Source organism: Oncorhynchus gorbuscha, linkage group LG15 (assembly GCF_021184085.1).
Source record: "Oncorhynchus gorbuscha isolate QuinsamMale2020 ecotype Even-year linkage group LG15, OgorEven_v1.0, whole genome shotgun sequence".
Taxonomy (NCBI): Eukaryota; Metazoa; Chordata; class Actinopteri; order Salmoniformes; family Salmonidae; genus Oncorhynchus; species Oncorhynchus gorbuscha.
In genome coordinates, this window is record NC_060187.1 from 74904566 (window position 1) to 74929484 (window position 24919).

Consider the following 24919-nt stretch of genomic DNA (forward strand, 5'->3'; position numbering starts at 1 on the left):
GGGAGATATGAGTCTCCAACTTCAGTGATTTTTGCAATTCGTTCCAGCAATTGGCAGCAGAGAACTGGAAGGAAAGGCAGTCAAAGGAGATGTTGGCTTTGGTGATTACCAGTGAAATATACCTGCTGGAGCGTTTTCTATGGGTGGGTGTTGCTATGGTGACCAGTGAGCTGAGCTAAGGTGGAGCTTTACCTAGCAAAGACCTATAGATGACCTGGAGCCAGTGGGTTTGGCGACGAATATGTAGTGAGGACCAGCCAACGAGAGAATACAGGTCACAATGGTGGGTAGTATATGGGGCTTTGGTGACAAAACGGATGACACTGTGATAGTAGAGTAGAGTGTTGGAGGCTATTTTATAAATGATATTGCTGAAGTCAAGGATCGGCAGGATAGTCAGTTTTACGAGGGTATGTGAAGGAGGCTTTGTTGCGAAATAGGAAGCTGATTCTAGATTTAATTTAGGAATGGAGATGCTTAATATGAGTCTGGAAGGAGAGTTTACAGTCTAATTAGACACCTAGGTATTTATAGTTGTCCACATATTCTAAGTCAGAACTGTCCAGAGTAGAAAATAGCTTCTTAACAAAGATCCATTTCTTTCTTATTGGTCTATTACCACCTGGTGATGTCACCAGGCAAGCCAAAACTCAATCCCACCACAGCAGGTGGGATCTTTTCAAACAGCTCTTACACACAATAAAAAAAACATTGTTTCAACCTCACTGTGGGGAAATATATTTAAGACACAGAAAAAATACTGCACTGGGCCTTTAACATCTGCATCTGACTCAGGTTTGTTAGACGCAAAATAGTCATCTCTCCACTGTATTAGCTGATGTGTGATGAGCTCCACATCCCACTGTCATACAATGCAATATACACTGAGTGTACAAAACATTAAGATCACCTTCCTAATATTGTACAAAACATTAAAAACACATTCCTAATATTGTACAAAACATTAAGAACACCTTCCTAATATTCAGTTGTGCCCCCTTTTTCCGTCAGAACTGCCTCAATTTGTCAGGGAATGGAGTCTACAAGGTGTCAAGCGTTCCACAGGAAGGCTGGCCCATGTTGACTCAAGTGCGTCCCACAATTGTGTCAAGTTGGCTGGATGTCCTTTGGGTGGTGGACCATTCTTGATACACACAGGAAACTGTTGAGTGTGAAAAACCCAGCAGGATTGCAGTTCTTCACACACTCAAACCGGTGCACCTTGCACCTAATATCATACCCCGTTCAAAAGGCACTTAAATCTTTTGTTTTGCCCATTCCAACCTTTGAATGGCACATATACATAATCCATGTCTCAATTGTTTCAAGGCTTAAACCTCTTAAGGATCTGCCCCTTTTTTTCAATTTTCACCTAAAATGACATACCCAAATCTAACTGTCTGTAGCTCAGGACCTGAAGCAAGGATATGCATATTCTTGATACCATTTGAAAGGAAACAGAAAGGCCATAATGTGTTCTTCCAGCCCAGGAGCAATTTAGATTTTGGCCATTAGATGGCAGCAGTGTATGTGCAGTTTAAGACTGATCCAGTGAACCATTGAATTTCTGTTCAAAATGTTGTATCAAGACTGCCCAAATGTGCCTAATTGGTTTATTAATATATTTTCAACTTCATAGCTGTGCACTCACTTAAAAATAATAGCATGGTATTATTTCACTGTAATAGCTACTGTAAATTGGACAGTGCGGTTAGATTAACAAGAATTTAAGCTTTCTGCCAGTATCTGATATTTCTATGTCCTGGGAAATATTCAAATCAAATCAAATGTATTTATATAGCACTTCGTACATCAGCTGATATCTCAAAGTGCTGTACAGAAACCCAGCCTAAAACCCCAAACAGCAAACAATGCAGGTGTAAAAGCACGGTGGCTAGGAAAAACTCCCTAGAAAGGCCAAAACCTAGGAAGAAACCTAGAGAGGAATCAGGCTATGTGGGGTGGCCAGTCCTCTTCTGGCTGTGCCGGGTAGAGATTATAACAGAACATGACCAAGATGTTCAAATGTTCATAAATGACCAGCATGGTCGAATAATAATAATAAGGCAGAACAGTTGAAACTGGAGCAGCAGCACAGTCAGGTGGACTGGGGACAGCAAGGAGCCATCATGTCAGGTAGTCCTGGGGCACGGTCCTAGGGCTCAGGTCCTCCGAGAGAGAGAAAGAAAGAGAGAATTAGAGAGAGCATATGTGGGGTGGCCAGTCCACTTCCGGCTGTGCTGGGTGGAGATTATAACAGAACGTGGCCAAGATGTTCAAATGTTCATAAATGACCAGCATGGTTGAATAATAGTAAGGCAGAACAGTTGAAACTGGAGCAGCAGCATGGCCAGGTGGACTGGGGACACCTGTAGCTCAGTTGGTAGAGCATGGCGCTTGTAACGCCAGGGAAGTGGGTTCAATCCCCGGGACCACCCATACGTAGAATGTATGCACACATGACTGTAAGTCGCTTTGGATAAAAGCGTCTGCTAAATGGCATATATTATTATATTATTATTATATTATCATGTCAGGTAGTCCTGGGGCATGGTCCTAGGGCTCAGGTCCTCAGAGAGAGAGAAAGAAAGAGAGAAGGAGAGAATTGGAGAACGCACACTTAGATTCACACAGGACACCGAATAGGACAGGAGAAGTACTCCAGATATAACAAACTGACCCTAGCCCCCCGACACATAAACTACTGCAGCATAAATACTGGAGGCTGAGACAGGAGGGGTCAGGAGACACTGTGGCCCCATCCGAGGACACCCCCCGGACAGGGCCAAACAGGAAGGATATAACCCCACCCACTTTGCCAAAGCACAGCCCCCACACCACTAGAGGGATATCTTCAACCACCAACAAAATATTGTTGTTACTTACAACCTCATGCTGATCACATTAGCCTATGTTAGCGCAACAGTCCCGCGGGGGACTCACCGATCCCCAAAATCCTTCTTTAACCAGTCTCCTCCACTTCATCTACACTGATTGAAGTGACATCAATAAGGGATCATATCTTTCACCATAGCTTTCATGGAAAGAGCAGGTGTTCCTAATGTTTTGTATACTCAGTGTATATAATATGTAATTTAGCAGACACTTTTATTCAAAGCGACTAACAGTCATGCATGCATACATAAATGTCAAATATTTATTTAATCAAACCCATTATCCTGGCGTTGCAAGCGCCATGCTCTACCATCAGAGGAACAAAATGCTTCAAGCACCTGGTGGAAAGGTGCTATATTAATCCAATCCAATGTTGTTATTATCAACTACCTGTTAGGGCACGTCAGGAATGTGTTGTTCCATGTTCTGATTGGGAGCTATTCCATGAGAAGATGCACCTGACAATCTCAATCCTCTCCCTCCACTTCAGCTAGCCTAAACCAAGCCCTGTTTCAGAAGTATCAACGTGCGATGTCCGTTTATTTATCTTTATAAAAAGAAAGTCTGCTCATGTCATATTCTGCTCCCAAGTGCTTCAATTTGACCTGCACCTGGTACAAGATGCTCCTCCCGAACGTTAAGGACCTTCTTTCTCTATTCATATCATTTATTGTTTGCAACAGGGTGTGCCTATTGCGCACACTGACTTCTTGTATTGGTACATGACACATGATCCAATCCCTGCTCAATAACGGGTGCTGGTCTTGTAAGTGCCCTTTATACTTTTCAATAACTTACACTAAAAGTGTGGTCTCCATGTTCCTAAGACTTATAGCTAAAAGTATTGAACTTGTCTCAAATATATCTGTTCTGACACAAACCTGTCTTCTCTAATGGGGGAAGAGTTCTGCAGTTTCACAAACATTTGAGTTTTCCATTTTGTTCTTGATCCAACAAGGATCATTGAGGTGTAGAATATTCTAATAATATTTCTCCCAGAGATGGTATGAGGACTCAGGAAATCTGACGGCCCATATAATCAAACAACAATAATGTTATTTGTCTGGACAAAAAGTGAAGTGAATTTAAACACCCTAACCCTACGTCACTTTGGATAAGAGTGTCAGCTAAATGACTGAAATATACATTTAATTTGTCCAATAGAACAGAATTGAACAGACTGATACATTGTTTTTCCTATGATTGCAACAATGTCATTGCACAGCCTTGCATCCTAATGAGTGATGAGGGGACAAAGAAATGGGTCAGAAAGCCAAATAACACAAAGAACACTTTGCCCTTGAACTGAAGCTAATATGTCAAATATTTACAAATGATTTACATTTGATTTGGTTGGTGATATTAGTTTGTCACACTCCTGTTTTTACTTTCATTTACTCTGCAAATGAGTTGTTAAGTTTCTATTCCTTCAGTTACATTTTCAGTCAACCTCAAACCTCATGTGATTGGCCCTACTTTTTGAATTGATAAACCCTGACCACTTTCCTTTCTTTCATTGTGTGGTCTATAACCCACATGTTATTAAGATTCGGTTTCTCTCAGTTATGTTTTGTGTCATGAGCCTGTTTCACAACTTCTTGCAACAAATAGCAGGCTTTGTCTGTGCTGCTCCTATTTGTTATTGTTTGAATCCGGGAAAACAATCTGGATCCCAGTCGGAGGAACTCACCGCCGATGCCGGAGGGCGTTTTACAGTTTTTTCCTCGTGTAATAGACACCTTAGGGAAATTGGCTGCTCTGTGGTTGCGTGAGAATGAAAAGCTTTTTCAAAGCCTATTACCCTGACAGTGCTAACTTCACCTATTCAACTCTTCATAATCATTCCAAGTTCATTAACCCACATTTAATACTACCCTGTCGTTATTACAGCATATTTACATTTATCAAAAAAAGAAGATAGACTAGGGATCTTGTTTTTGAATAGAAATTAAAGTAAAAAATATTGACTGAACAATAAATCAAATTAAATGTTATCGGTCACATACACATGATTAGCAGATGTTAATGTGAGTGTAGCGAAATGCTTCTGCTTCTTGTTCCGACAGTGCAGTAATAGCTAACAAGCAATCTAACAATTCCACAACTACCACCTACTGTATACACAAAAAATAAGTATAGGGATGAAATAAGAATATATACATATAAATGTATGGATAAGCGATGACCGAGCAGCATATGCAATAGATGGTATAAAATACAGTATATACATATGAGATGAGTAATGCAAGATATGTAAACATTATTAAAGTGGCATTATTAAAGTGACTAGTGATCCATTTATTAAAGTAGCCAATGATTTAAAGTCTGTATGAAGGTAGCAGCCTCTCTGTGTTAGTGATGGCTGTTTAACAGTCTGACGGCCTTGAGATAGATGAGATAGATGTTAACAATACTGTTAAGGTTAAAAATAACCACTGAAATGATTGGGGTCTTCTGTCCATAGCATAGCCACAGTAAGTAGGGGTGCTGCTGCATCCCCTGAAAAAAAAAAAAAAAATTCTGAAAAGTAGTGTACTGGGACTTTAGTAGTCCTGTATTAGCGGACCAATATAGCCGTCTGCAGCGCAGGCAACATTTCCAGATAATTCAAATTAAAGGTACACTAAATTCAAATGGATGGCTTTAGATAAATGTACCCAAAACCCTATTGAATGTAAACTCCATGAGCAACTCTGATGGCCAGCAAGTGGGAGGGTTTTCAGGTGTTTAATTACATTTATTCAGTACACACAAGGGAACCACACCTGCAAAGCTCATTATGCATAAAGTAAGTCTGAATACTAACTACTGAGAAGTGCGTAGGGCCGATTGAAGTGGATTTAACAAGTGACATCAATAAGGGATCATAGCTTTCACCTAGCTAGATTCACCTGGTCAGTCTGTCAGGGAAAGAGCAGATGTTCCCTACAGTGTATCTAGACACTGGTGTGGTGCTGTTATAGAATAAAGCCTAATGTTAAAAAGTAGCTCTTTAAAGACAAAGAAAAATATATTTTTAGGGGTGATGTCATTATGTCCAGCTGTTTTCATCAAAAAGATAGTTCAATGGAAACTCACCCTAGCAGACAATTGTCACATCTATTTTCTATGCGAACTTTCTAAATGTCGACCCCCAAAAATAAATCACTGGACAAGTTAATGGAAACATAGTTACGGTTGTGGTTGTACATGTATTGATTTTATTTGTTTGAGTGTCATGGTGTGGAGTCTCAGGTGTTACTCATCTCCATTTACAGTACCTCGCTATGATTTCCCCAAGCTGGAGGAGACGATGGAGAAGAAACTTCCATTCCCAACATGAAAATCAACCAGAGGAAGAAAGAGGCTCTCCAAGCCAACATATGGAGATCAGCTCTTGTATCTGTTGCAGCAATACAGTACAAATTTCAGGTCTTCCTTTAGTGTAGATATAACCATCTTGGTAAGGGAGATCAGAATGTACCATCAGGCTTTTGGTCTTAATAATGAGTCTCTGCAGAACATTGCTGATGAGCATGTGTGCCAGTGGAGGAGCTGAAAGCAGTCCTGAAGTCCCCTCTGAACAAGGAGATAAGACAATACGCATCAAGATTCTGACCAAGGCATATGGGTCAACATCGATGGTGGATGAGTACTTCTTGAGTACCATTCCAGTCTTGGGCTCCATGAGGTATGTCTTATGGCACCACCTACTACATGCTGAAGATCTGTCTGAAGTTGCACAAAATTTACTGAAGAAGGCTCTGAAGGCCGATGAGTGAGAATGTCAGAGACTGTTTTGATTGTGTTTATCAAGATCGAGGGATGTTTTTTCACAAGTGCCATTTATTATATAAGGAAAATGTATATTGCCCAAAAATATACATGAAATTCCTTTTGCATATCCATACCAATTTAATCTCTATAACCTACAGCATGAAATCTATTCTTTTTAAAGGATTCTATCACCACCATGACAGTCAGATGATTGCATAATCCCAAAATGTTTATTTTTGCTTATGGATTTGAAAAGAATCCTAGTTAATACTTAATATTACTGACCTGAAATGTAAAGGAGGTGGTTTACAAAGGATTTATAATCTTTCAGAATGTTCTTACAATATTCATATGTTATTACATCAGAAGAAGGGAGAAATAACAGAGGATATCGGTTTAATGTTAATGATGACATATTTTTTATAAATTATTGTCAAGTTGCAGAAGTGTCTAGTCCTGAATTTCAGCTCCATCTTTACATAATAAACAAATCAAAACATTTCAGGTGAACAGGTAACAAATACTTTAGACAATCACACATTTTGAAATAAAAATGAAGCACCGCTGTATGCTTCAAGTAAATATTACTTTCACCATTTGCATCATGTTAGTCAGAATGTATCTTTCAAAGTCAGTCATTTTCTGTACCATCTGAATCTTCTAACACTTAGCAGGGTTATTTACGGTCACATTGACACCTGAATCTTATCAGCTGTCCCCTTTTCTCCCTCTGTTACAAAGACACCAAAGTTGAACTATCTGTAACTCCATGAGATGAGATGGACCTCTCCTCAACATCAAGCACCTCATATCACCACTGACTGAACCTGTGAGCCCAATAGTACTGGCACTGTCCATCTCCAGACCCACCTCTCTCTCTGTCTCTTCTGGTCCTGATGTAGGACAGGGACATCCATTTTCTCCAGTATATTCATAACAACAGGTTGACATTGTTGCTAGGCCTGTAGACGGCTGTATTCAGACAGGGCTGAGGACTTCTTCACCCCGTCCCAGATGCGAGCTGCATAGTGAAACCTGTCACAACATAACAGTCAAACATATTTTCGAGTACAGTTTTGCCTAATTTCCAGCCAATCACAAAATGTATACAGTGAGTGACAGACACGCCAACACTTGTGTCCCTCTGTGCTTCCCTTACCAGTTCTTCTCTGTGAGGATGGTGTGTGACAGCTGACAGCGGGACATGGCCAGGAGCTTGGAGACCTTAGGGTGTCCTCTGTAGCCCGGGAGGAGAGAGAAGAGGGGGGCGGACCCAGACCCTAGAACAAAACACCAAGACACAGACATGGGGAATCAGTATCACAAAGGAATGAGAGAGGAGAAGGTAGGGTGTCCTCTGTAGACCCAGACCCGAACAAAACACCAAGGACATGGGGAATCAGTATCACAAAGGAATGAGAGGAGAAGGTAGGGTGTCCTCTGGACCCAGACCCTAGAACAAAACACCAAGACACAGACATGGGGAATCAGTATCACAAAGGAATGAGAGAGGAGAACATCCACAAATATAGACAGAAGTGTATGAAAACTAAGACATGGTATTTGCTCTGACCTGTTTTGGTTAGAGCGTCCTCCCCCTCATTCTCCATGAGGGGCAGCAGGAACATGTTGACCTCTGTTTCCAGGTAGTCGCGGTCCAGGCCAGGGAAAATATTACAGTCCAGCATGGACAAAGTGCCTGCATACAGAAATCAATACATGCTAACTAAACCCATGTCTGCACACTTTATGGGGCTTTTTAATAACATTTGTCACTGCTTTGCACTTCTCACCCTTCAAAAAGATGCACGTGCAGGAATCCTAATATAGAAACAACACAATAGTATAGTGTTTAAATATGTGAATGTTGTGATAAGCCTGTCGGTACATCCTCTCCAGTCTAACCTTTGTATTTCAGATGGGAGTGGGCCATCAGTTTGTCCACTGCCATATGCATCTTCTTCAGGTTTCTGGGACAGAACTCATCACGACTAGATTTGTTCTGCAGGAACACTAGACAACAGAACAATACATTATTGAGCATTCAGTACACTGAGCCGGAACTAGAGTGCGTGTGCGTCTGTTTCTGCGTCTGTCACCTATGTGAGGGTAGTACTCTGATCCCTCTTCGTTGCCAGAGGAACCAGTGCTGTCATGGCTGGCTGAGGGGGTGGAGGGCTTCAACATCTCTGCTGTCTGGAGGAACCTGGTCAGAGACAATATCATCATCACCACAGAGACACTTTGTACAACCTGGTCAGAATATTCACACAGCACAACATGAATATGATATCAGAACATTCCCAATGGTGTGACAGTGGAATGGACGAGAGGTTGTAAAACATTTCCCCAAAAATATTTCCATGGTGATAAGTGGAAAAGGTAATGCCACAGCCAAAATACACTCAGACACGAAACAACACCCTCCAATAATGATCCTACCCGCCCTGATTTGAAAACCACATGATAAGCATCAGTGAATCAGTGCTAATGGGCTCTTTTTTCCCAGACAGGTGGGGTGGTTACCTGTAGAGGTTGATGTCAGTGAACCAGTCTTGAATCACAATGACCACATGGCACACTGTGAACAGGAAGGCAGTGATCTGAAGAGACTGATTCAAAAAGAGCAGAGGTGAAAGAGTGAGTTATAACACCTTAAGAGAACAGTATAACTTACAAGCCGACTTCAACATACAGTATGGGAACACGTTATGCAAACAGACAGATGTTTTAAGACTCAATCCTAAAACTAGATCAGATTAGACAGGAAGTAGTTCTCCTTTAGAGCGTCTGTTGCCCAGTGCCCCCTGCTGGCCCCTCACTGACTTGCATCTCCACATAGGTGTGAGGGAGGTTGTACTCTGGGGGCAGCTTGCGGTCGTTGTTGATGAGGTGATCCAAAATGGAGGGGCTGAGAATGGGCTGGAGAAACACACAGGGAAGAGGAACACATTGGTATAGAAAACAATGTTGGAGCAAGAAGAATGGTACATGAATAAATACCAAATTAGAGATACAGCAAATTGCCTTAACCGCTGATGCTTTAATCTGACCTGTGTGTCCAAGAAGATGACTCTTTCCTGGGTAATGTAGAAGTCAATACCACTGCTCTGGTTCCCTCCTCTCTCTTTGATCTCCTGAGTCTGAGCCCTGAACACATAGCCCCTACACAAACACACAGATACAATACAACCATCTGTTACTGTTTACTTTCAAATTGAATTACATTCATTTAGACTATAACAATATACAACACAATATTCCCTGTCTTTATAGATGGAAAGAGCTCCATGTAAGGAGCTGCCAATAGAACAATACCTTTGGTCTTCTTCAGGTGCGTTGGCAGACAGGAGAGACAGGATGGTGGATTTCCCTGTTCCCTGCAGGCCAATGACTCCCACTACCAACATGTCTGTCTGGTCCCTTAGGTACTGTAACACAGGACAACACAACATGTCTGTCTGGCTCAGTGTTCCTCTGGAAAAATGTGTAGGAGTGGGGAAAACGGTCGCAGTGGAGGGGGTTAAGAGGTGGGTCCAGATCTTCCCGGAAAATGTTTATGTTGAAGGACTGAGAAGCACATTTGCGATTTTTTTTTAAAGCCCATTCTTCTCCGAAATGAATGAAAATAACATTATGCTGACACCATCTAAATGATCATTTCCACCTTCAGAAGTGAGTCCGATAATATATTGGTAAAATGATTTTAATATATTGGACCATGCATGGTCAATATTATCAGGTATGGTATTAGCGATAAGCATTATCACCTGTAGCCCAACCAAAAAAAGGCATAGTATCTAGAAATAAATTGGCTGAAGCATGGTGTCACGACCTGCATTTACCCTATTGAGCTAATCATTAGCTAGATCCCAAATGGGATCTTTTAATTAAAACTTCTTTAGGCTAGGGGGTGTTATTTTCACGTCCGGATGAAAAGCGCGCCCAAAGTAAACTACCTATACTCAGGCCCAGAAGCTAGGATATGCATATTATTAGTAGATTTGGATAGAAAACACTCTGAAGTTTCTAAAACTGATTTAATGATGTCTGTGAGTATAACAGAACTTATTTGGCTGGCGAAACCCCAAGGACAAACCATCCAGGATTTTGTTTTTGAGGTCACGCTTTTCAATGGGGTTTCTATGGTGATCTGGATTTCTAAGGAACTTGCTTGCAGTTCCTATCGCTTCCACTGGATGTCAACAGTTTTTAGAAATTGGTTGATGTTTTTCCTTTGTGTAATGAAGAAGTAAGGCAGTTCAGAATGAGGGTCAAATGAAGTGAACGGTTTGTTCGTGTACACTTTGTTTTTGTCCGGTATTGAACAGAGTTTATCCAGTCTTAGATTGTATTGATTATTTACGTAAGAAAATACCTAAAGTTGTATTAGGAAAGTTATTTGAAATGTTTGGACAAAGATTACAGGTAACTTGAGAGATTTTGTAGTCATTTTGCGTGACTTGGAACCGGTGTTTTTCTGGATCAAACGTGCCAAATAAATGGACATTTTGGATATATAACGACAGAATTAATCTAACAAAAGGACCATTTGTGATGTTTCTGGGCCATATTGGAGTGCCAACAGAAGAAGCTCATCAAAGGTAAGGCATGAATTATATCTTTATTTCTGAGTTTCGTGTCGCGCCTGGTGGGTTGAATTATGATTGTCTGTGTTTGGAGGGGTGCTATCCTCAGATAATCGCATGGTTTCCTTCGCCGTAAAGCCCTTTTGAAATCTGACATGTTGGCTGGATTAACAAGTGTAGCTATAATTTGGTGTATTGCATGTGTGATTTCATGAAAGTTTAATATTTCTAATAATTTAATTTGAATTTGGCGCTCTGCCACTTCACCGGATGTTGTCAAATCGATCCCGTTAATGGGATTTGATCCCTAAGATAGTTAACATCATATTCATGAATTTGTCCCAAAACAAACTGTGCATTATGAATTGATGTGCATTGACTGCTTGTCAGAATGGATGTTTACCTCCTTAATGCACTCACAACTTACATCTGCCCTGAGAGGAATATTTCTCTCACATAGAAAGCACAACAACAAACTGATTAGGGAAACTGTTATATTATGGGGTTTTGAGGTCGACCGATTATGATTTTTCAACGCCGATACAGATTATTGGAGGACCAAAAAAAGCTGATACCGATTAGTCGGACGATTTTTATTTATATATATATTTGTAATAATGACAATTACAACAAAACTGAATGAACACTTATTTTAACTTAATATAATGCATCAATAAAATCAATTTAGTCTCAAACAAAGTGTTGGAGAAGAAAGTAAAAGTGCAATAAGAAGTTAAGGGTAAGAAGTTTTAAGTTGTAGTTATAAGTCTATTTCTCTCTATACCATTTGTATTTCATATACCTTTGACTATTGGATGTTCTTATAGGCCAGCCTAATCTCGGGAGTTGATAGGCTTGAAGTAATAAACAGCGCAATGCTTGAAGCACAGTGAAGAGCTGCAGGCAAAAGTAGGAAAGTGCGTTTTGAATGAATGCTTATGAGCCTGCTGCTGCCTACCACCGCTCAGTCAGACTGCTCTATCAAATCATAGACAATTAAAATAGCACACAGAAATACGAGCCTTAGGTCATTAATATGATAAAATCCAGAAACGATCATTTCGAAAACAAAACGTTTATTCTTTCAGTGAAATACGGAACCGTTCAGTATTTTATCTAACGGGTGGCATCCCTAAGTCTAAATATTGCTGTTACATTGCACAACCTTCAATGTCATGTCATAATTATGTACAATTCTGGCAAATTAATTACAGTATTTGTTAGGAAGAAATGGTCTTCACAGAGTTCGCAACGAGCCAGGCGGCCCAAACTGCTGCATATACCCTGACTCTGCTTACATAGAACGCAAGAGAAGTGACACAATTTCCTTAGTTAAAAGAATATAAATATTCTTATGCAGGTTTAAAAATATATACTTGTGTATTGATTTTTTTTTAAAGGCATTGATGTTTATGGTTAGGTACACCTTGGTGCAACAACAGTGCTTTTTCGCGAATGGCTTGTTAAATCGTCACCCATTTGGCAAAGTAGTAAATTAACAGGCACCGCATCGATTATATGCAACGTTTTTTATAAGTTAAGTTTAATGCTAGCTAGCAACTTACCTTGGCTCCTTACTGCACTCGCGTAACAGGTAGTCAGCCTGCCATGCAGTCTCCTCGCGGAGTGCAATGTAATCGGCCATAATCGGTGTCCCAAAAAGTTGATTACCGATTGTTATGAAAACTTGATATCGGCCATTCCGATTAATCGATCGACCTCTAATGGTGTTGTCTGGTTTTTCTATTCATTTATTTTGCAAAGGAAAAGTTCATGTGGACTGTCCTAGCATCTTCAAATTGCCACAGCTAAATGACTGCAACAGAAACACTGATCTGGTCCCTTAGATACTGTAATGCAGGACAATAAATCTGTTACACAACATGGAACATGTTGCCTGGCTACAGATCTGTTACACATGTGTATGGCATGACAACAATAATCGGAAGAGCTTTACCTCCATGGCGCTGTCACACCAGTTCATCTGATCGTCCACCAGCTTGATGCTGTGCTTCATCTTCTCAGGGGGGACGAGCTTGGTCTGGCCAATCACAGCTGTAAGTAATGTGCATGTGTTAGAGATTGTATTCACAATAAACACTTATGATGGCTAGGGTAATGCTGATGACCAGTATTGACTCACGGTCGACAGCACCGCTGGAAGCAGCTGCTCCCATGCCTCTGTTTTGGATCTGGTAGACAGGTTGGGTAGGGCGCTGGCCCTCCCTCTCTAGCTTTGAGGCCCCAGAGCCAGAGGCCGGAGAAGCCACCTCAGGAGGGGTCCCTGGTTTCCCCCCATCCTCCCTGGACTTGATGAGCATGATGGGCTTCTCCAGGGCCTGGCCTCCACTGGTGGGTACACTCTGGGAAGGCTTGGACTGAAACAAAACAAGAGCCAATGCATTATACTTGTTGTATTTACAGCCAAGAACCATGCAACTGAATTCATTAAAACCTTTAGTCAGCTTACAGACAACAACCTTCAGTAAGAGCATCTCTGTTTACCCGTTCTCCAGGGGGTTTGGCCAGGATGATGGGGGTCTTCTGAAGGAGTGGTCCTGGAGGCTCCTCACTGCCATCCTTCAAAGACCAGATGAGAACTACAATAAACTAAGGTAGCCCATATAGATAATTTTCCCACATAGGAAAGCCTTGCACTCTTGTCCTTACCCTGCGTTCTCTGGGGACATATTCCCGATCTCGACTGGGACCAGAGAGGTTTTGCCCCGGGGGACCCACATCCCTGTCTCGGCGTCGCCTTCTCCTCCTTCCCTGTCCGTACATGCCAGGTTGACTGTGGCCAGATTCTGACATGTTGCACACTGTGGTCAACTGTCAAAATAACACAGGAACAGATAGCTACAACATCAGTTCAAATGTAATGCATTCTGATCTAATGAAATGCAGTGGCTAGCTACAGTAACATATTTGGGTGGAATGGATCTGAGGAGTGGCTCTTTTCACACTTCAGGGTTCTTAAAAGCGGATGTAGCTGCAGGTGGGTAGGCGCACTTCCGGTAACAGAAATGCCAATGGCGGAATCGCGAAACATTAGTTTTTGTAGTGTCCCGCAGTGCTCAAATTCCAAACATAAACAGACATATTTCCCCGAACAATGACGAACTGAAGTAGTAGTGTGGGCAGGAAATTAAGATACGTCGAGGAAGAATATACGGTATATTTGCAGCTTACATTTCAACCCTAGCGAATATCTTCCTACGTCAGACCGCAAGGGTCTGAAGCCGGGGGCTGTTCCTAAACATTTTCAATGGAAGGACTATCATCCCGCAACTACCTGAATATAAAAGGGCAAATGCTCGTCGCGAAACCTCCTCCTCTTGTTAACGTTAAGTGGTGAATGTCTATTATTAGCTAGATCAACTCGCTGCCCAGGTAAAGTGTACGGGAACATTTTAAATCTAAGATATATATACTACATGAACAAACCATAGAAATTACCATAGTTTTAGCCGGGGAAGGGGAAATTGCATTAATTGAATGAACGCCACTAGTCTTTCCAGGCCAACGACGCATATTTAAAACTCGTTCACTTGTCTTTCATTTTACAATACATAACTATTTCGTTAACACTTACATTGTGCGATTAATTTGGTTTTCAAGAAGGATTAGCTAATTGCTTTCCAGATAGAATCCACAAAACGGAAACAAAATCAGATGGTAACGCTGAAGTACAGCTCTCAAATTCGTTCGTTGGGAAACGAAGCCAGCTGCATAGGTTCCGGGCAGTTCAACGTGGTTTTGCTGCACGACAGGGGTCTTATTCATTACGCAAATTCTGTTGTAAAATGGAAAACGTTTTGCAACGAATACGATAGTTTTTATTTGATATATTCAAGTAGGTAGGTGCTAGGTCCCGCCCCGTTTCGTTTCCTCTGTTTTCTTCCCTTTGATTTTCAAACGGTAAACGCTTTCCGTTGCAAGACGTAATGAATACACCCCATAATTCCATGTTTTGTACACTAATTGGAGTTCCAATATTTTGTAAATGGAGTGTAAAATGTAGCACCGTTCATGTAGTTCAGGCATACTTTTAGCTAATCATGTTATATATATATATATAACAGACCTGGCATGCAGGAGAAACATGGTGTCACAATAATTTCAGATGGATTTTGAAATGTCCTCTAAATGAACCTAGAATTAATCATGTGAATAGGCTTCAGTGCACAGATTTCAAACCATACATGCACGTGTAATGAGCCAGTGCCATAAAAACATGTTATTTTGTTGTAAAGGGTTAATATACAATATTTAGTCTTATTTACATATACAATATTTAGTCTTATTTAAATATAAATATTTAGTCTTACACCCTGGTAAAAATATCAAAACTGTATTCCTCCGACTCGTCAGGAAAGCATGTAGTTTATTAGGCTACAGATTACATTAATTATGATGAACTTCAGAGTGGTGAAGTGCATGGTAGTGCATCTGTAGAGTTGAAAATTAGATGGAAACCCATTTAACTTTAATTTTTTTATTCAAAAAATGGGAATTTAACAGCAAATTGTATTTTTACGCACAGTATTTTATCTGTAACAAATCAATTTGGTGGGAAAATGCGCACATTGATTTTATGCGGATTTTGGAATATTCACATGATAATCTGTCACCAATTGGATGGAAACCTAGCTAGTGATGCAAAACTGAATAAATAATAATCAAATAGAACCATGTGCATTTTTGTAGGCCTATATGGTATGATATCATGATCTAGTGCAGGAAGGTTTTATGACTATGTTATTGTCATTAGATTGTGCCATTAGGTTGTAGAGAAGATAAGTGTCCTACAGTAATAGTAATTTAGCTACTTAACATCAATATCGTCCTATTGTTACTAATTTAAATTCCTCACTTAGCAAATAAAATAGTCCTAATAATATAATACGTTGAAATGGCATCACATTTAAATCCTCAATTAGATGTAATGTCCTTATGGACAGGGGTTACATTATGGTAAACAAAGGTACAGTGTGTAGTTTCTACAGCAGTCTTTCAACTTGCAATAGAAGTATGTGTAGCCTAATTATGAATGTGTTTGTTTATTTGTTCGTTTTTTTGTAAATGTGTGGAATTCGTTTAAATGAAATATGAATACTGGGAGTTGTAGTAAAGCGTTGAGAAAGATGGCCACTGGTGCATACTGGGAGCTGTAGGCTTCACACTGACTCCACCCATTCCTGTTAAAACAGGAAATAGAGAATAAATGATGGAAGCCAAAGCAGGGATCATTAACGTTTTAAAAATGACTTAATAAAAGGTAATGTTTTGTTGAAATGTTGCTACAGTTATGTACAATTCGTAGTAGGTGTTAGCTAGGTAATTTAAGTCAAAAAATGAATGAATCATTGTCAATTTCGCACGTGCACCAAACCAACGACATTATCGAATGGGGGAACGCGTTCTCTATTGATAACAACAACGTTGAGCGTGTCATTGCTTTGGAGAAAAATTGTTACGTCATCCTCACATTTGAGAATTAGCTTGTACATTAGTGAGCGATGTAGCTACACACCTGTGTAGTTTAGAGTACATAATTGGAATAACTTGTTGTCTCATATCTTGTTATGGGTGTATTCTTGACGCTATTCTGTTGCAAAACGTTTCGTAAACGGAAGCAAACGAAACGGGTGGGACTTACCTGCATTTGTCCAATTTGCAATTGTTTGGACTAGTGATGACACCCTAGGTTGTCTGAATAAAAACATTTGATGATAACTTGTGAAGTAGCAATCTGCGTTGCCCAGCTAACGGTAACGTTAGTAGCAGCAGCAGGAATAGGCGACAGTTCCAAGTAGCTAGTAACGTTAGTGGTTAGCTGTACAATATAATGGAAGTTAGCAACCCGCTTGGTCAATATTAGCAACGTTTTGCAGAAACAGACATTAGTACTAATATTTTGCCTTTGAGAGTTGAACTATCACAGTAATACCGAAGATACTGGTAACTAACCCTTCTATCTGTGATACAGTAGTAGCAAGTTATTCTGACTTAATCCATGTCACTATATCATCTGTGTGTCAGTCAGTGTCTGTGTGTGTGGATTTCTCTTTGCTTACTTTGTGTCACTCAAAATGTAGGGAGCCAGTATATGGTTGCTATGGAGATGGCTGCTGAAGACATAGTGATTCAGGAGACCTTGGGGGCAGAGGTGGAGCTACTGGAGGATATGATCAAAGCCCACAAGCAGAGTCCACCGGTGAGTTGTTTAAACAGAGTTGATACAGGCCAGAGACATTAGTTATCAATGATATCCTATCAGTATTCACAGTGGTATGTCATCCATCCCAAATTATGTACAGCGGGAGAGTACATATAATTTTGATAGGTGTCAATTTAGATACTGATTAGTTGGATGAATTTTTCATTATTTACATTTTTAAACCAAATTCCCTTTTGGTCAATACAGTCTGGCATGGAAATGGAATTGGCTCTGTATCCCTCTTGAATGTATCCCTATCTATACTTCTCTCTTTCCTCTCTCAATGCCTTCTCCATCAGCTGCCTTTTATTTTTTCTTTCTCCTTTCTCCTCTGCAGGACAGGGAACACTCTGAAAATCCCAACTTTATTTCTACTCCTGTACACTTGGTACTTTTGATATGTTTTTCTTTATGTAGACTATTAAAGGAGATGTTCACTCTTGAAATGAATCTGTATTTTGGATGTAAATGGCATGTTATTGAAGTACCCAGACATTTCTTTTTGCGACCTGTTTTTGGGAAGTGTACCCCAACAGCGATATACTTCCTCATACTCGTTTAGCAGTTACAAGGGCATTATAAAACATCAACAAAGGCTCCAAAAACACTCAAGTACATATTTTTTAGAAACAGCAACTCTATCAGTATAGTGATGCAGGTCTTTAGATATTGTACACATGAAATTGTGTGATCCAAACTTTATCCGCACCGTTATATTCCATTTTGTGTGACTCCAGTGATACTTCTCCGTGTAACCCATGATACTTTTCCATGTGTGTATGTGTAACAGTATAATTTTAAACCGTCCCCTCGCCCATACCCGGGCGCGAACCAGGGACCTTCTGCACACATCAACAACAGTCACCCACGAAGCATCGTTACCCATTGCTCCACAAAAGTCGCGGCCCTTGCAGAGCAAGGGGAACTACTACTTCAAGGTCTCAGAGCAAGTGACGTAACCGATTGAAACACTATTTAGCGCACACCGCTAACTAAGCTAGCCGTTTCACATCCGTTACACTCACCCCCCTTTTGACCTTCCTCCTTTTTCCGCAGCAACCAGTAATCCGGGTCAACAGCATCAATGTAACAGTATAACTTTAAACCGTCCCCTCGCCCATACCCGGGCGCGAACCAGGGACTTTCTGCACACATCAACAACAGTCACCCACAAAGCATCGTTACCCATCGCTCCACAAAAGCCGTGGCCCTTGCAGAGCAAGGGGAACTACTACTTCAAGGTCTCAGAGCAAGTGACGTAACCGATTGAAACGCTATTTAGCGCACACCGCTAACTATACTAGCCGTTTCACATCCGTTACATATGTGCAGGCTACATGGAGAAGTGGCACAGATGGATAGGGGAAACTGCTCGAGTCGCACGGACAGCGGAGTCAATCACCACCTTCCGGAGACACCTGAAACCCCACCTCTTTAAGGAATACCTAGGATAGGATAAAGTAATCCTTCTCACCCCCCCCCCCCCTTAAAAGATTTGGATGCACTATTGTAAAGTGGCTGTTCCACTGGATGTCATAAGGTGAATGCACCAATTTGTAAGTCGCTCTGGATAAGAGCGTCTGCTAAATGACTTAAATGTAAATGTGAAACGTTGGTAGCCATGAAGTGCTTTTAAAGGCTGGTCATGGCTCACATCAACATTATCCTCCTGGATACCCAAGACCCACTCCAATTCACATAGCGCCCCAACAGATCCACAGATGACACAATCTCAATCACACTCCACACTGCCCTTTCTCACCTGGACAAAAGGAACACCTATGTGAGAATGCTTTTCATTGACTACAGCTGGGCATTCAACACCATAGTGCCCTCAAAGCTCATCACTAAGCTAAGGACCCTGGGACTAAACACCTTCCTCTGCAACTGGATCCTGGACTTCCTGACGGGCCGCCCCCAGGTGGTAAGGGTAGGCAACAACACATCTTCCACGCTGATCCTCAACACAGGGGCCCCTCCGGGGTGTGTACTTAGTCCCCTCCTGTACTCCCTGTTCACCCACGACTGCGTGGCCCAACACAACTCCAACACCATCATTACGTTTGCAGACGACAAAACAGTGGTAAGCCTAATCACCGACAACGATGAGACGGCCTATAGGGAGGGGGTCAGAGAACTGGCAGTGTGGTGCCAGGACAACAACCTCTCCCTCAGTGTGAGCAAGACAAAGGAGCTGATCATGGACTACATACAGGAAAAGCCGGGCCGAACATGCCCCCATTAACATCAACGAGGCTGTAGTGGAGCGGGTCAAGAGTTTCAAGTTCCTTGGTGGTGTCCACATCACCAACAAACTATAATGGTCCAAACATACCAAGACAATCATGAAGAGGGAACAACAAAACATTTCCCCTCAGGAGACTGAAAAGATTTGGCATCGGTCCCCAGATCTTCAAAAGGTTCAACAGCTGCACCATCGAGAGTATCTTGCCTAGGTGCATCACCGCCTGGTATGGCAACTGCTCGACATCTGACCGTAAGGCGCTACAGAGGATAGTGCGTATGCCCCAGTACATCACTGGGGCCAAGCTTCCTGCTATCCAGGACCTATATAATCGGTGGTGTCAGAGGAAAGCCCATAAAATTGTCAGACTCCAGTCACCCAAGTTATAGACTGTTTTCACTGCTACCGCACGGCAAGCAGTGCCGGAGCGCGAAGTCTAGAACCAAAAGGCTCTTCAACAGCTGCTACCCCCAAGCCATAAGACTGCTGAACAATTAATCTAATGGCCACCGGACTATTTACATTGTGTTCAGCGATTGTGACAGATAAAGTTTGATTTGATAAAGGTGTGATTAAAGTTCGCAATGACAGAATATCATGTGTATTGCTGGTGGGGTAAGTTTCTCAAAAACAAGTGAAATCTCAGTGTCTGCATACTTCAATAAAATGCCATTTACATCCAAAATACAGAACTTATCCTTTTAATAAATAGATTAAAAAACTACTCTGGCTGTTTTGCTTTGAATATGCTGTTTCCAATGCTCTATTTATTGACATTCACTAGTCCCTGCATCATATGTAAGCAATTGGCAAACAATAATATATTTGTGGTCAGTCAATAGTCATCACTTTGTAAACTATTGATTGATTAATTTACTCACTTTGTCTCTAATAAGTAATTTTGCTGTGAATTGCAGGAGATCCCCAGGTTTTCTGTGCCACGTCCGTTTTCCATGCCAGAGGACTCGAGTGACGATGACTGTGACCTGTCAGGGGACAGCATCTCTGCTTACGGCATGCATTCCATGGAGCTGGGGGGAAAGTGCTGGGAATGTGGCGTGCAATTCATGTCTGGCCAGGAGTTGATCGAACACTTTGAGAGCCACAGGTCCAAGGTCTCAACGTCCTGCAACATATGTCAGGTGACTTTCAGTCGCACAGTATCACTGGCTATGCACCTAGTCAACGCACACCCAAACTTAGTCCTCCATTGCAGTAACTGCCAGCTGCATTTCAGCAACTTGTGGGATCTCAACAAGCACATTGGAATACACTTGTTCACCGATTTGTTAAATACACCCCTTGAGGACATCTCAAATAAGGACTTGAATAGCAGTGAAGAGACTTTAAAGGGACAGTATACTCTACCTTCAGCCTTGGCCGTCAAACACGAGGACAACTCAAATGATGGCTTGAATGGCAGTGAGGAAACTTTAAAGAGACATTATACTGTACCTTCAGTGGTGGCTCTTGACCATGAGGACACCTCAAATGATGGCTTAAATGACAGTGAGGAGACTTTAAATGCACAGTGTACTCTACCTTCAGCAGTGACCCTAGACCATACGTATAGCATGGAAAGCAATGGGAGAATGACAAAGACCAGACATAGGCTGGAGGAGGAGGAAGATGTCAAACCAGACCCTTCCACTCTGACCCTAGGCCCCTCCATTCTGACTCCCTCACTGAGGATCCGTGTCAAACTGGAGAGAGGGGTTGAGGTTGATGGCGCCCCCCTCCAGTCGGACGAGGGTATCAGCGATGGAGAGGGGAGTGAACATAGCGAAGACACTGAGAGTGCAGGAGGAACAGACAACGACAGGTTAACAGAGAGCAGCGGAGAAACTGATATCGATGAGGAGGACATCATGCTGAGTGAAGAAGAGCAGGAGGAAGTTAAAAGCAAACGGGAGGATAGGAAGAATGACATCCAGAGCGAAAAAGAGGACGAGGATGCTGAGATGCTTATTGACCAAGAGGGTGAGTCCTCCTCGTCGGAGCGGGAGTCAGAATTTGACCCAGAAGAGTTATCAGATTCTGACTCGGGGTCCAGCAGCACTGGGGAATCCAGTGGGTCTTCTTACACTCCTGTGCGCACACGGAAAGCCAAGACCCGGCCATCCCGGACTAAGCAGCCCCTGACCAAGTTGTCCCAAGTCAAGCCTTATTATTGCATCTATTGCACCAAAGGACCGTATCATAATATGGACTTTCATGTGAAGACCTGTAATATGAAGGACTTTCAATGCTCTTTATGCCAAGCCGTCTTCCCTACCGAGATGGCCATGTTGGACCATGAGGTTCGGACTCACTCTGAAGCCATATCGGGCCAAATGTACACCTGTGAGTTCTGCCGTCAGGTCTTCCCCGATCTGGCCATCTACAAAAACCACAACTGTCCCAAAAAAAACACATCCCCCCCATATGTCCTTGATCCCACTACGTGTATCCATTGTGGAACAGGGCCATTCACTAATATGGACGTCCATTTGAGAGGCTGCAGTTGGAAAGGTCTTACATGCACTGAGTGCAGGGTACTCTTCCATAATAGGAAGGCCCTGCAGAACCATAACATTTCAGTTCACGGACAGCTTTCCACTATGTGTGCTGTTTGCGGCAGAGGGCCATTCACTGATATGGACTTCCATTTGAGGAGCTGCTCTAGGGATTGGTCCTTCCAATGCTCTGAGTGCAAAGTCCAATTTCCTTCTGAGAAATCCCTGGTGGACCATAATCTTCAATATCACAGTGCCACATCAAAGACCTCTGACCAAGGTGTCTGTGTTTATTGCGGCAGTGGACCATTCACTAGTCTGGACATCCACATGAGGACCTGCTCTAAGCAGAAGGGCTTAAAATGCTCTGTGTGCAAAGTTTTTTTTCCTACTGAATCGGTCCTGGCTGATCATATGGTTTGCTATCATAGCACCCCATACCATGTCCATAGCACCCCATACCAAGTCCAGAGCATCCCATACCAAGTCCAGAGCATCCCATACCAAGTCCAGAGCATCCCATACCAAGTCAAGAGCACAGACTCAGAGACCCCTGAAGGTACCTGTCTCTATTGTGGCAGAGGTCCATTCACTAGTCTGGATATCCACTTGAGGACCTGCTCTGGGAAGAAGGGCTTCAAATGCTTTGTTTGCAACGTTTTCTTTCCTACAGAGACAGCCCTGGCCGACCATAAGGTTCTCTTTCACAGTATCCCATCAGAGACCCCTGACAAAGGTACCTGTGACCATTGTGGCAAAGGGCCATTCACTAATCTGGACAACCACATGAAGACCTGCTCTAAGAGGAAGTGCATCCAATGTTCTGTGTGCAAGTTTTTCTTTCCTAGTGATGTTCTGGCCAACCATATGATTTCCTATCACAGTACCAAATCCCGAGTTCAGAGCCCAGTCACAGAGACGCCTGACAAAGGTGCCTGTGTCCATTGCGGCAGAGGGCCCTTCACTAGTCTGGAACATCACATGAAGTACTGCAATAAGCAGAAGGGTATCCAATGCATTATGTGTAAAGCTTACTTTCTTACTGAGGGCAGTCTGGTGGACCATATTGTTTTAGCTCACGCTGACAAGCTGGTCACCCAAGCTGGTGGGTCCTCCGCTACGACTTTCTCCTTCGTACCCATGGCTATCTCTACCACCTCAGGCCAGCAGAGCCCCAGTAGCTCCACCCTGATGTGTTGCAGTAGTGGAAATAAGGAGCTGAAACGACTGGCCCCAGTCCCTGTGGCTGATCAGGGCCCCAATGCAGTTGGACCGCTAACAGCTGCTGGACAGTCTACTGTGTCTCTGCCTAGAGTAATGCTGTCTACCACCTCCTCTTCCCAGCCAGCTGTTCCTGTGGTGGCCACCTTGCTCTTTGACAACACTGGTGGTGGTCCAGCGAAAATGGCCAGGCTGGTCCCAGTGGCCCCACAGACCAACCCTCCCAAACCTCAGGTCACGGCACCCACGCAGACTAACACAGCAAAGCCCCTTGGGCAGTTCTCTAACCTTCTGCAACAGACTGTCCATCAGGCAAAATCTGTCCAACAGCAGACACCCAGGCCCATTGCCCTAGCCATGGACCCTATCAGATCCCCCACCACCCCATCCCCTAGACCTGTCTTAGCCTCTGCCCCGGGGAAAATCACCATGATCCACCTCTCACCTGTCCACACCCCCCCTCTAGCTCACTCTTCCCCCCCTTGCCTTTGCCCCAGCCCCTCTAAGCATCATGTGTATGTTTGTGAATAGAAGTAAGGAGCTGGCCCTGGAGAAACGCATGAAGATGAGCTGGCGCTCTAAGTGCACCTACACCTGCCGCCAGTGCGGCGCCGTCTCGCAGCAGCCCTCGCTCAGTGTGAAGCACCGCTACCTCCACCGGGGCTCCCGGCAGTACCGCTGCCACTGTGGTAGGTCGTTCCTGCGGCGGTTGCACCTCCTGCGCCACTACCTTCAGCACGCCCAGGCCACCCGCTACATATGCACTGCCTGCGGGGAGACCTTCGACGGAGCAAAGTGCCTCGCACAGCACATGGTTGGAGCTTCCAACACGACTCGATGTCCAGGTGACAGCATAACTTTGAAGCTGAGGAAAGAGTGCCGGATGCCCTTCTCCTGTCACTGTGGGCAGGTGTTTTGTAGGCCCGCTGCTTTTCTCTGGCACAAACTGAAAAACACCCAAAGGACTTAACACTGAAATGGGCCCAAAGCAGGGCCCTATTCAAAGCAGTGGTTTTTCCATGGCTCACACAGACAGGCAAGCCTATCATTTACTATGCTTAGGGATAGAAGAGGACAATGCAGTTTGTGGACTTGTTTGACTTTTTTCACTGTGAATGAAAGATGATTCCTTATGAAATAATCTATGTATGTATTGGTTTAAAATGTGTTTTCACTTCCACTAAAACATTGTTTTTACCAAAAATACAATCATATTAAAATAATATATTTGACTTGAGTTGTCTTTAAGAGGTCATAGGTTATTTGTACATTAGAAGACTAAAGAAGTATCATTAATTCGGTTCCATGAGATGGCAATATTATTATAAGTAGGTTATGATTTAGCTGGTGGAACATTTACATTTTACATTTAAGTCATTTAGCAGACGCTCTTATCCAGAGCGACAAACAAATTGGTGCTTTCACCTTATGACATCCAGTGGAACAGCCACTTTACAATAGTGCATCTAAATCTATTAAGGGGGGGGGGTGAGAA

At 42.6% G+C, this 24919-nt stretch overlaps 2 protein-coding genes across 10 annotated transcripts; one reads left to right on the forward strand and one right to left on the reverse strand.

Annotated features, from left to right (window-relative positions):
- Positions 1–7032: 7032 nt before the first annotated feature.
- Positions 7033–15048, reverse strand: LOC123998012 (protein SMG9). Of its 2 annotated transcripts, none has more exons than XM_046302825.1 (14): positions 14836–15048; positions 13911–14072; positions 13746–13820; positions 13384–13618; positions 13198–13295; positions 9970–10082; positions 9705–9816; positions 9478–9573; positions 9178–9263; positions 8751–8857; positions 8557–8664; positions 8225–8350; positions 7811–7931; positions 7033–7686 (listed from the first exon to the last, which is right to left on the reverse strand). In XM_046302825.1, the coding sequence occupies exons 2-14, from the start codon at positions 14052–14054 to the stop codon at positions 7608–7610; spliced, it is 1500 nt and encodes a 499-aa protein (XP_046158781.1). In that variant the 5' UTR covers positions 14055–14072; positions 14836–15048; the 3' UTR covers positions 7033–7607. The 2 variants fall into 2 exon arrangements, with proteins under 2 accessions (XP_046158781.1, XP_046158780.1); XM_046302824.1 differs by lacking the exon at positions 14836–15048 and adding an exon at positions 14700–14831.
- On the forward strand, positions 14358–24661 carry LOC123998008. Of its 8 annotated transcripts, none has more exons than XM_046302815.1 (4): positions 14358–14415; positions 17342–17460; positions 17801–17851; positions 20626–24661. In XM_046302815.1, exons 2-4 carry the CDS (start codon positions 17353–17355, stop codon positions 23953–23955), a joined length of 3489 nt encoding a protein of 1162 aa, XP_046158771.1. In that variant the 5' UTR covers positions 14358–14415; positions 17342–17352; the 3' UTR covers positions 23956–24661. The 8 variants fall into 8 exon arrangements, with proteins under 8 accessions (XP_046158771.1, XP_046158776.1, XP_046158768.1 ...); XM_046302812.1 differs by lacking the exon at positions 14358–14415 and adding an exon at positions 16407–16521; XM_046302814.1 differs by lacking the exon at positions 14358–14415 and adding an exon at positions 16666–16891.
- The last annotated feature ends 258 nt before the right edge of the window (positions 24662–24919 follow it).

What these genes read in the sequence shown, in the direction of transcription:
- LOC123998008 (XM_046302815.1), top strand. Translation starts at nt 17,353, where the DNA reads ATGGTTGCTATGGAGATGGCTGCTGAAGACATAGTGATTCAGGAGACC. An exon ending in CCCACAAGCAGAGTCCACCG is followed by an intron (nt 17,461 to 17,800) that starts GTGAGTTGTTTA and finishes TCTCCTCTGCAG; the next exon opens with GACAGGGAACACTCTGAAAA. An exon ending in TTTCTACTCCTGTACACTTG is followed by an intron (nt 17,852 to 20,625) that starts GTACTTTTGATA and finishes TGTGAATTGCAG; the next exon opens with GAGATCCCCAGGTTTTCTGT.
- LOC123998012 (XM_046302824.1), bottom strand. Translation starts at nt 14,774, where the DNA reads ATGCGTCGTTGGCCTGGAAAGACTAGTGGCGTTCATTCAATTAATGCA. An exon ending in CCAAACCCCCTGGAGAACGG is followed by an intron (nt 13,619 to 13,745) that starts GTAAACAGAGAT and finishes GTTTTGTTTCAG; the next exon opens with TCCAAGCCTTCCCAGAGTGT. An exon ending in CTCCCATCTGAAATACAAAG is followed by an intron (nt 8,351 to 8,556) that starts GTTAGACTGGAG and finishes TTCTGTATGCAG; the next exon opens with GCACTTTGTCCATGCTGGAC.